This window comes from Crotalus tigris, unplaced genomic scaffold (assembly GCF_016545835.1).
Source record: "Crotalus tigris isolate CLP2741 ecotype Arizona unplaced genomic scaffold, ASM1654583v1 scf7180000017546.9332058, whole genome shotgun sequence".
Taxonomy (NCBI): Eukaryota; Metazoa; Chordata; class Lepidosauria; order Squamata; family Viperidae; genus Crotalus; species Crotalus tigris.
Window position 1 is genome coordinate 1,354,500 of NW_024096465.1, and position 12,369 is coordinate 1,366,868.

The following is a 12,369-nucleotide window of genomic DNA, read 5'->3' on the forward strand; positions in this document are numbered from 1 at the left end:
ATCCTTTTGACCAATGTATACTACCCTATGCAATACCACTATCAAGAATTACCATCTACAAGAAGATTTGAGTGTAAGCAGATACAATATCTGTGATATATTTTAAGCTCTGAAGAATGTCACCTTCCTTAGGTTCTAGATATCTTTCACCTGCTCCCCATTAATTTCATCCTCTCAATACAACAACAACAACAACAAAACAACAACAAGCGAATCTAGTACTTTAAAAAGAGGTAACAAGCTGTGCGCTCCTGAAAAACATGTAAGGAAGTACTGTTCTCTTACCAAATACACATGAGGCAACAGCATGATGTGGCCATAAAAAGACAAATGATCAACATGTAGTTTCCAAAACATACAAAACATTTTCAGCTCTACTTTATTTGTCAATACTGACATCAAGAAACAGGCAGAAAGATGGGATTTCCAATTTGACAGCAGGTTTTTCCTAAATTATTCCAATGAGTGTTATTTTGTTTCTTGCTATAGGTATACATGTGTTTATCATCCATGGTTGTACATGCCATTGCGTAGTAATGGCTGTTATTGCTGACAGGCCATGGGAAGGAAATGTATCATTTTTTTTACATTCAAGGAGATAATCAAGTTAGCCAAGGAGGCTTTACATCTCCTTTGCATATGACTCTTAGTAGCTTTCAAGGGAAAGGTTGGGAAAACAATTAGAAGTTAAAGAAATTGGAAGTTGAAATCAATTACCTAAATAGTTCATGAATTTTCTTTCACTGGATGTGTTGAAACAGAAGCTGGACAGCAAATTGTGAGACTTGATTTGAACTGGATTCCCGAATAAAGTCAAAAAAGAAGAGGTGTGGACTTCAACTCCCAGAATTCCCTAGCCAGTTGATGTCCACACCTCTTCCAGCTGTCAAGGTTGAGAAACCCTAACTTAGAGGATGCCATTTTATATTGTAATTCAAGAACAATGTGTTGTAATATGTGTGTGATTTGCATGCAATTTAAATTTTTCTTTGGTGAAAAATACTTTCTAAATTCTGATGTTCAAATATACATGTGACAGTTTTACACATTCTGGAGATGATACACATTTGAGATGATTGTCATTGAAATATCTCCCTCTGGACAAGTTCTAATACTAGCATCATCAGGATGGAATGTATATAATTCAGATGTTATCTATTTACAACTAACCTGGAATCGGCTGAGGTGTTAATACTACTGTCGGAAAAGGCCTAGGGGCAGTGGCTGGCCTAGATACTGCCACAGCTACTTGGTTTGTTGTAGCAAGAGGCTTTTCTTGTCCTTGGTAGATTCTTAGTTCCTTGGGATGAATCCATGTTGAATCAAGAGCAAATGTGTTGTTCAAATAGATCTGCACAGAATATAAAAAAGAAAATATATCTCTCTATAAATACATTTATTCATATAAATAGAATCATCTCCATCTGTTAACCACTAGCCTGTGTTTCAACAGAATTTGTGAAAACATATCTAAGGTTGTCTACATATATATATGGTGAGAATAAAATATGATCACCAGGAAAAGTTAAAACATTAAAAGTTTTAATATAAAACAGAAGTTTTAAATAAAACATTAAAAGTTTTAAAAAATTAGCAACCTAGCTTTTGTTGGCTCCTGCCAACTTCATCAGGGCGTACACAAATCAATGGGAGTAAACATTTATATGTAAGTTAACACCTGCGCTCGACTCCTGGACCATGTAATAGGTCCAGGTCGGCCAATCATGGCATTCCCTGCAATTGCTGCATGATTGAGTGACTCATCTACTTGTATCACGTGTAGATGAGTGGATGAGTAGATGAGTCACTCAATCATGCAGCAATTGCAGGGAATGCTATGATTGGCCGACCTGGACCTATTACACGGTCCAGGAGTCGAGCGCAGGCGTTAACTTACATATAAATGTTTACTCCCATTGATTTGTGTATGCCCTGATGAAGTTGGCAGGAGCCAACGAAAGCTAGGCTAATTTTTAAAAACTTTTAATGTTTTTATTTAAAACTTCTGTTTTATATTAAAACTTTTAATGTTTTAACTTTTCCTGGTGATCATATTTTATTCTCACCATGTACACACCCAGGAATCATGCTTATATTTTTAATATTCTTTTTAATACATGCATATATACATACATACATACATACATACATACATATATGTATATGTAGGTCTTTGGTTGTTCGGGTTTTCTCCCGCGTAAAATTGGAAGTGTCTTGGCAACGTTTTGACGAAGTCCCATTCGTCATCTTCAGGCTGGTGCTTTCAGCTTCGTGCTTCGAGGAGCAATGTGTGGTCTTAGCTGTTTCTTCCTTTTAACTGCGAGTGGGGGTATGAACTGATTGGGTGGGAGCTTGGCTGTGTTCTGATTGGGTGGAGGTGTGTTCTGATTGGTTAGGGGTGTGGCTGTGCTCTGATTGGCTGGGGGGTTGGCTGTGCTCTGATTGGCTGGGGGCGTGTTCTGTTTGGTTGTGCTCAGGTTACCAAGACACTTCCAATTTTACGCGGGAGAAAACCCAAACAACCAAAGACCTACATACAAACACCCGCGAAAACCTCAGAAAACATATATATATATATATATATATATATATATATGTAGGTCTTTGGTTATTCAGGTTTTCTCCCACGTAAAATTGGAAGTGTCTTGACGACGTTTCGACGAAGTCCCATTTGTCATCTTCAGGCTGGTGAAAACCCGAATAACCAAAGACCTACCGCGAAAACCTCAGAAATATATATATATATATATATATATATATATATATATATATATATATATATATATATATATATATATATCAGTAAAAAAGGAAGCGATCACCAGGAAATAAAACACCAAGGTTTTAATAAATAAAATCAAGCTTTCGATGGCTAACATCTGCCATCATTGTCAGGATACAAGCCTGCTTATAAGCATAGCCACACCTAAACTCTACGCATGGACCTTGTAACAGGTCCAAGCCAACTAATCCTTACTTCACTTACAGCCTTCAGTGATTCTTTCTTTTAGCTCTTACTTACATCCACCTAGCTTTCAATGGCTAGCACCTGCCATCATCGTCAGAATACAAGCTAGCTAGTGAGGAAACCTGCTTATAAGCATAGCCATGCATGCTTATATATATATATATATATATATATATATATATATATATATATATATATATATATAGAGAGAGAGAGAGAGAGAGAGAGAGGGAGTTCAAACATCCTTTTGTGAACACGTTTGTAATCTGTCCTATGCTACTTTTGGAAGTGTGTTTGATAAAGGGAAAAGAGACATATCAGAGATGCATTGGGGTGAAATGGTCTCTAGAAGATTTTCAAAGACTTTCAGTCTTCCCAATCTCCAGAAATATTTTCAAATGAGAAGCAAATAAACTGGAAACAAACAAGCAAATTGAGATGGGCAGCATAAAAAGAATATTAAATAAATAAAATGGTAGTTTCTCTCTTCTAGCCAGAGGAGTCTGCAAGATTGAAGGCTTTTATCAATGTGACAAAAGGAGGGTCACACTGTTATGTGTGTGTAGTGACACACATGGAAAGCGGCAGAGTTTTTTGTTGCAACAATGCAATGCTGCTTTTTTCACTTGCTGGCAGGCCCCTATTTTTGGCTTCTACATTTAGGAATCTTCATTGCTTTCAATGAAGCTTTCATCTCCATAACAAATAAAATTGTCCTATAAAGGCGAGGTAAGTAAAAGACCAATTAAATTTAACAAGTTCAGTTTTTAACCTTGGTTAATGTAAGCAAGGATTAAAAGCATTTGGCTACAGTATGTTCTATTAAAAACAAATGGAGGGTTTTTTGTTGTTGTTGTTAATGTACATGTACTGATTCAGATGAATGTATTGATGTTAGGTACTAAATGAATCTTAATTTCAGGCTTTGAGCCAAATGCCAGTTTCTGTCTCTGAAAAGGAAGCTGCCATGCCACAGAACAAACTCTTTTTTAAACCAAGAAGTCATATATATGAGATCAGAATCTGAGGTTCAAAGAAAACATAGCCACTAAGCATGTACAAATTCTCAAACACATTTAAAATGGTGGTTTCGATTGTAGCCTTTCTGCATGGTCTAACATGGTAATTTGCAACACATAAAATACTCTTAATAAATCTACATAAGATAAAAAAGATGCCCAAATATGTAAGAAGTCTTTATGAAAACTTTATCAACTATTAACTATTGGAAAATATTTTATGGAAATATAGTATCAAGAATAGGTTCACAAAATGATGGATTCTTGTATTGGCTATGGATAAAAATTATTGAAGGACATCCTAAGTTATGTTCTACATGCAGACATGCACAAATAATTTAATTCTCATACTGCTGGACAACACTGTTTCCTATTACAACAAACTTGTTACCTATTACAACCTTAATCATGAAAGATATGTGAGAAGCCAAGTCATCATATTTTATTTCTTTAATAAAGCTCAGATTCAGATGGAGATGAAGTTGTTCTAGTTTGATTCTAATGAAACGTATCAAATGTTCAGAAACTTTTTGGGTACAAGTGTACCAGTTCAGTTCTGGTTCCCATGAAGAATTTAAATATAGTGCTCATTACAATGATAATTGTTTTCAAGAAGAATGGATTAGTGAACATGTTTAAAACTGTTATTGCTACATATCGTCAAGTATTATGAAGTCTTTGAACTGATATATGATCATCTTTTTTCAGGAATCAAGCTGGAAACATGTTCTACAGTATTGACTTACTTTCTGCCCAAGTTGGTGAAAAGCACTGGCAAATATTTCCATATTCTTTCAAGATAACTACATGATTACATCCATGTAGTCAATCACAGTCAAACTTGTTTCAAAAGCATCTTAATGTTTCTTGTGCACAATTTACTAGGTACATCAAAGGACCAGAATCTTTGCACTATTGATCACATATTGGCAGACCCTCTTTGATATCTGTTAGATGCTATTATATTTTTAGGCTCAGTGCAATAATATAGGATGGTTCACTTCTCTTTCTATTATTTATTTATTTATTTATTATTTATTTTATTAATAAAATTTATATGCCGCCCAATCCCTAGGGACTCAGGGCGGCATACAAAATTAAAACAATATAACAATAAAACAATAAATAAGTACATTCATACAGCATGTCCAATCGTATCCCGCCCCCTCCCGGGGACATCCACCCCAGGCCTGCCGGAACAGGAGAGTTTTAATGGCTTTCTTAAAGGCTGGCAAGGTGGGAGTAGTTCGAATCTCGGGGGAAATTGATTCCACCAGGTCAGAGCCACCACTGAAAAGGCCCTTCCCCGAGGGCCCGCCAGCCGACATTGTCTGGCCGACGGGACCTGAAGGAGGCCCAATCTGTGGGACCTCACCGGTCTCTGGGAACTATGCGGCAGTATGCGGTCCTGTAAGTAACCTGGTCCTAAGCCATGAAGGGCTTTAAAGGTGATAACCAACACCTTGAATTGCGTCCGGAGACCCACAGGAAGCCAGTGCAGCTCACGGAGGATAGGTGACACGTGGGTGTACCTTGGTGCACTCACAATCGCTCTCGCGGCTGCATTCTGAACCAACTGCAGCCTCCGAATGCTCTTCAAGGGTAGCCCCATGTAGAGTGCATTACAGTAATCCAGTCTTGAGGTGACAAGGGCATGAGTGACCATGAGTAGAGCCTCCTGGTCCAAATAAGGCCGCAACTGGTGCACCAGGTGAACCTGAGCAAAGGTCCCCCTGGCCACAGCCGATAGATGTTGTTCCAAATTACTTGATCTAAGAACTGGAAACCCTATACATTTCAGACTCGGTTGCCACTGGTCTGTATTTTAAATACTGCATGCACAGAAAACCTTTTTGTTTCACCATTAAAGCAGATTGGGGTTATTTGTAATTTTCAGAAATTGCTATTTCCAATGTCTTCCAAATAGTAGAAGTAGACTTACCTTGTAATTTGGTAATCTCTTTTCTATCCAACTTTTCCCAGAATGTGGTAGAGCAGTGGTAGTATACACATGAGGAAAAAGAGGAACAAACTCCACATTTGAGGAAGGTGAAAATCCAATTACTGGAGAGTGAGCTCCAAACATCCACTAAAATAAAGTTTTGAACAATTAGAATTCTCAATTCTAAATCATACTCTATAGCACTTGCAAGGTTTTTTTCATTTTTAGATCTTCGCTTATATTACAAGATTACTTGAAAACACATAGTGTATAATTCCATATATATTTGAATGTTTTCTTCAGAACACAAAAAGGTTATTAAAATATATGGTTTATGGAACTGAACTATTACTGTTGTTTACTTATGTAACAATGGGAACAGTGCATAACTCATGATGAAATAGTATGGCAGTTGATCAAACTTGCCCATCACATGCAATGTGTTTGAGCTAATATTACATTTGGCAAAGGTAGCAAACCAAGAGAAATATCTGAATCTGAGTAAAATAGCAGAGAAACATATTCATTATCATCCATTATTCAGGTGCAAATAAAAATCCATTCATGGACAGTCAAGCACTTAATTAGACATGTAAAGAAATGGAGAAATTATAAGGTGAAGAAAGAGAGATTAATATTTTTTTAATAAAATGTGGATAATAGAAAATATGAGTAAAAATAAATCTTCAGTTGGGAAGGATTTTACACAACTGATTTGAATTTATCCCTTACCATAACTTCACTTTAAGTCATGGTCACCTGTGTAATGCACAACATCTTGACTTGGTGGCACAATGGATTGAACAGAATTACATGCCATGAATATAGCTCTACTGTTCCAAATATAACCATGAAAAACTGTAGGACTTCATTGATTGGATGGATCATGATGAGCTACAGGTTATGTCCCTGAACAAATGTAGCAGTGACTGCTTCATATTCTAATCTATTCTTACTGTGAAATTTCTATAATGAGTTTTTCAGAAAACAAGCCAACAACAGTAGTATAAACATATTGTTATCTAAATAAAAAGATTTAAGTTATCTAATAAACAGACAACAAAATGTTTTTCATACAAAAGAAAAGCTTTTTATGATTGAAATGTTCATATCACCATTCTTTCTTAACCTTGAATTATCATGAATGACCAAAATGTTCATTTGCTTCAATGCAATAACATTTTTAATCCTTCATTTTTTTTTTTAAAAAAAAGGCCTTCACTCACTAAGAAGCTTTGTTTCTACAGTATATTAAGTGCAGGCGTATGTTTCTAGCTGTTTTTACTGAGAAGCTGAAAATAATCCAACAAATTTAGAGCTCATAATGTTGAAATAAAATAGCATCATATTTGTGTCTGAGGCATTACAAACAATAATTCCACAATTAGTATAGATGAAGAAATTTAATGTACAAATTTAATTTTAAAGACAAATCTCAAGCTAGTCACCTAGAGCTATTTTAACATTCACTTTACAATCCTGATAAATAATTGAAGCATTCATTAAAACATGCTAATGAGATGTATTGGTTAAATTAATATTTGATCAAGATTAGTTAATGTCTGCTACTGAACGTTACATCCCATTAGAAGCTACTGGCTATATTTGTGGATCACACTATTTTTCTTTATAGATCTGGCCAATATTGTCTCAGTCAACCCAGTCAAATCAATGAAAAAAAAGGGTTGTCCCTAATGAGAAGATTCATAAGTAACCACCCACACTCTTCCATTATTAAAATAAATATTTTGCAGATTTCTATACATGAAAGGAAACACAAGTTTCTAGTCACTAAATACCTCTAGTGGCAGCATCCTGACATAACAACTTTGGAGAGATAGCTATGTGCAACCTATCTTCTTTTAAATCAGCTTCTGTTCTGAAAAAATCTTTAAGAAGGGGGGGGGGAATACATAAAATGTGTTGCTTTTCCCAAAATTCATTAAATGTACACAACAGCAGAAACAATACATAATATAAGATTTTGTTTAACCTTGTGGCAAATAATTTTATTGAAATAGTAGAATAATAATTACCTTGCTTTTATTTAGATGAGTTTAATACAAGGTTCCAGTTTAGGGTGATGGGAAAATAGATACTACATGATGGATTTTAAGAGAGTCTAGTGTCTGGTGATTATTAGCCACTTTGTGAACAGGAATTCATCTGCAGTAGGCTGATTCATGTCACTTAGGGTTTTTTTTTTTCAGTGGGGATTGCTATAGTAAACATTTCCAAATTCTGTTGCTTATTGTAAAATGTATTTTTCTGCTCTTCGGACAAGTAAGATGGTATTAGCAGGAGCTTGTGTTTAAAGAAACAGATTCTACTCAGTAGGAAGTCTGTACAAGTACATTATTATAAATTAGCAGCAAACAGCCCTTAACTGTCAAAAGACCGCAATCTTTTTTATGAAGGCAGTATATTGGGGGAATATGTTTTCTATACATGCAAGCTCAAAAATGTGCACTGTTTATGTGATTTAAGAGTGGAAATTACAAGCTCAGCATTAGCAATAAATTCTTATTAATAGTTAATGTAGTCTCTCCCTGGCCAGGATTTTTAAGTCTTGTGGAAAGAAGGCACAGCTCTGCCGAAGCAGAGACTCACGTCCGCAAGTAGCAAAAATGAAGCAGACAACTTCAGCACCACGGCTCTTCGGACAGCGACTGAAGTTGCTTCTGGCACTACCTATTTCCTACGCATCCTAAGGTTATCTTCAATGTTTCTTTTCTTTTGTGTTTTAAACTATTTATACGGAGCGGGGGGGGGGCAGACCTGTGTAGTCTGTGGAAGAAGTCAAGAAGCGCTCGCCATCAAAAACCCTTATCAAAGAAACCCGAAAAGCGCAGATGAAGAACTGGAGCGGCGGAGTGGCGACGGCTACGGTGAAGGGACCGAAGAGAAAGGTAGAGGAAAAGTCGCCTTCCTTACCTGTCCATTCAGGAACGGAAGCTGGTAAACAGTCGAGTGGTGCTCCGATGCCATCAGAGGCACAAAAGGATCGCAGGGAAGTTGCCAGCTCGAAACCCCCTGGATCAACGGAGCCGGCGGCGGGGGAGGAGGAAGAGGAGGAGGCGAAGAGAGCAGCAGCGGAGGGGGAGGAGGGGGCACTACCCCGGCAGCGCCTCCGATCCGAAAAAGCCCAGACGCGCTCGGGACCATCCAAATCCAAGGGGGCGCTGGGGGTTCCGCATTCCCGGGCCACAAGAGAGGCTGCTGCCGCTTGGCTCTAAGCACTGGGCGCATTCTACATCTTACAGTACGATCCCACCGCTCGCAGGAGGGCGCCTCCAGCGAAGGCAACCAGCGGCAACAGCCCAGGCACAGGATTGAATCCGAGGCAGCTGGAGCAAGGCGGCGATGCCCATCAGTGCCCCCGCTCGGGTAGAAGGCTTCGAGCGGAGGCGGAGGCGGAGGCGACAGCGGCGGCGGCGGCTCAGGAGCCGGCGAGGCTCCACTTCGTTCTGTGGCGCTGGTTGGAGCTCCTCCCCCTTTCGCAGTCCCTCCTGCCTTGACCACACCCCCGCCGCCGCCGCCGCCGCCGCGGCAGGAAGCCCAAAACTAGAGAAGAGTCTCAGCCCTGCTGCAATTGCCTGAGTGACGAAGAACCCTCCGCTAACTTCTTCCCTTCTCCAGTTGATCCAGGACGGACGGAGGCAGCCTTTTGCTCCTCGCCGCAGGCCGAAGGCGACGGAGTGCACCGCTCGAACGGTGGCAAGAACGCGGGAGGGGACTCCGCAGGGAGGGAGAGAGAGAGAGAGAGGGAGGGAGGGAGGGGGGGAGGGAAGGAAGGAAGGAAGGAAGGAAGGAAGGAAGGAAGGAAGGAAGGAAGGAAGGAAGGAAGGAAGGAAGGAAGGAAAGGAAAGGAAGGTATGTGAAGGTGTAAACCAGAGAGTAAGGCTGATAAAAGGAAAAGTATAGAGTGAGCCAACGAGCCAAAGAAAGGGAGAAAGAAGAAATAAAGGAAAGAAGAGAGAGAGAAGAAGAGAAGAGAAGAGAAGAGAAGAGAAGAGAAGAGAAGAGAAGAGAAGAGAAGAGACCCACCCGCCTCAGCCAGAAGTCTCCAAAGCACGTGGAGATTTTCCATTGCTATCTACATCTACATATGGATCTCATATTCCTAGGAAGGAAGACACTAACATTTCCACCTCATTTCTTTCAAACAAAACTCTCAAGGGAGGGAGGGAGGGAGGGAGGGAGGAAGGAAGGAAGGAAGGAAGGAAGGAAGGAAGGAAGGAAGGAAGGAAGGAAGGAAGGAGGAAAGGAAGGAAGGAAAACAGGATAATTGCAGAAGGCAATTGAAGGGGAGGGGGAACAGAGACCCAACAGAGGATAAAAGTTTGTTTGTATGAAACACATGTGACAGTGAAGACCAAAAGATTCCTATCTAAGTGGACTCTAATAGAGCTGTAAACATATTTCTTGGAACAACTTAAGAAAAAGCAGAAAAATGCATCCCTGTTCCAAGTGGACTGGCCAAAAAAAAAAAAAATCTTTCCAACCAACCATGTTGTCCCTCTATAAAAGTTACTCTATTTACAGAAAGTTGGGGGGGGGGGGAGAGAGAATGAAGCTATTGCACTTTTCTGTGAGAAAATAAAGTTCCTGTTCTAGGAATGTACCCAATGTACTGTATACAATTTTTTTGCCACTTCTCTACACCATTGGAAGCATCTATTGATTCTAGTGTTTTCTATTTCTAACAGAAGAGGCATGTGACAAAAGGAATAGCACATCACATAATACTTATTTACTTATTAAAATATACCTGCTAATACCCCCCCCCAACATGTGATCTCTTTGCATTTCACTGCATCTTCTGCCTTATAGAAAAAACCTCCTTCGGTTTTCGACTTATTTCAACTATTTAATTAATGTGTCTCACACATGTAGTTCCTGACACTGTCAGATGGAAGCTTTTCCTCACAAACATCAATGAATGGGGAGCCTTTTGGTGCTTCACCTCTGTATAGAACTTCAAAATACTGTGTTTCCTGGCCAAAATTCCTTCTTCATTCACTCTGAGTTCCCAAGAATACCATTTATTAAAAATACGAACATTTTCAAAGCCATTTACTTCACATCCCCAGTTCTCCACCAGACAGTGATGGATCATAACCTTATCTTCAGGAAATATAATTAATAATTAAAGATGATAGAAATTGTTGTTCACCGTCTTTGGAGGAGGGGCATGGGTTTTTTTCCTTCATTAAACATTTCTTCAGATTCAAATAAATAGCAGATATTCTGCAGAAGGCTAGAGATTAGTTTTCCATGGTGCTACAGCAAGACTGAAAGACTTTAGTTCAGTGCTGATGAACCTCTTATTCTATGGTAACTATATATACACCAGTCTTCCCTGGGGAGATTTAACAATACAGGTAGGCCTTGACTTACGGCTGCAATTGAGCCCAAACGTTCTGTTGTTAAATGGGTTTTGCTCCATTTTACAGTTTTTCTTGCCACAGTAGGTAAATGAATCATGGCAGTTGTTAAGTTAGTAACATGGTCGTTAAGTGAATTCCACATTGACTTTGCTTGTCAGAAGGTCGCAGAAAGGGATCGCATGATCCCAGGACACTGCAACCATCACAAATATGAGCCTGTTGCCAAGCATCTGAATTTTGTTCAACGGTTTTAAGTGTGAAAAATGGCCATAAGTCACTTTTCTCAGTGCCGTTGTAACTCTGAACAGTCACTAAACGGTTGTAAGTCGAGGATTGTCTATATAGTCAGCAGTTCCCATATCTTCAGTAATCCGGAGATCTTTTTCAAACAGAAAATAAAAGCTCAGGAAAAAAGGTTTAGTATGTGGTTCAGTAGTGGTGGATAACAGGAAAAAAAATGAAAAAGGATGGCAGCTTTGCTCAAAAAGCTTTAGTCCAAGGGTAGGCAACCTTGGCTCTTTTATGACTCGTGGACTTCAACTCCCAGGAATTCTGGGAGTTGAAGTCCACGAGTCATAAAAGAGCCAAAGTTGCCTACCCCTGCTTTAGTCTGAAGACCAATGTGATTTGGAGAAAGTCTATAATAGTCAGGAGTTCAGTGATCGACAAGTAAAGGAAATAATCTTTACAACATGCCAGGACCAGGATACATGGGACAAAGATAAATCATGCATACATATATTTTAGAAGTTAGGCTACTCATTCATGCAGCCCAGTCTTACTGATATAATATTGTGACTTTCCTCATTGTGAATTATTGACCACTAGGTGAAATTTCAGGCCTAGGTGAATTTCAGGCCTTCCACTCTTTGGAAACAACATGTATACTTCCTTACTAAATTTTGTCAGTAAATTTTAGCAGTAGCTGAAAGTTCTATATAGGCAAAGACTTTCTTAACACTGTGCCATTATTTTTTCTCATATGTATGCACATATACGCATTCCTATACATTTGCCTCAGCTGTATCTTTGGCCTATGACAGTGATGGT

General features: G+C 38.9%; 1 protein-coding gene across 1 annotated transcript in view; it reads right to left on the reverse strand.

Annotated features, from left to right (window-relative positions):
* The window catches only part of TCERG1L (transcription elongation regulator 1 like), a 186,786-nt gene extending 177,374 nt beyond the window's left edge, over positions 1–9,412 (reverse strand). The window contains exons 1-3 of the mRNA XM_039334794.1: positions 8,864–9,412; positions 5,930–6,076; positions 1,171–1,351 (exon numbers count right to left, since the gene is read on the reverse strand). Of these exons, the coding sequence (XP_039190728.1) occupies positions 1,171–1,351; positions 5,930–6,076; positions 8,864–9,178 (643 nt within the window). The 5' untranslated portion in view covers positions 9,179–9,412. The remainder of the gene's footprint in view (positions 1–1,170; positions 1,352–5,929; positions 6,077–8,863) is intronic.
* Between the last annotated feature and the right edge of the window lie 2,957 nt (positions 9,413–12,369).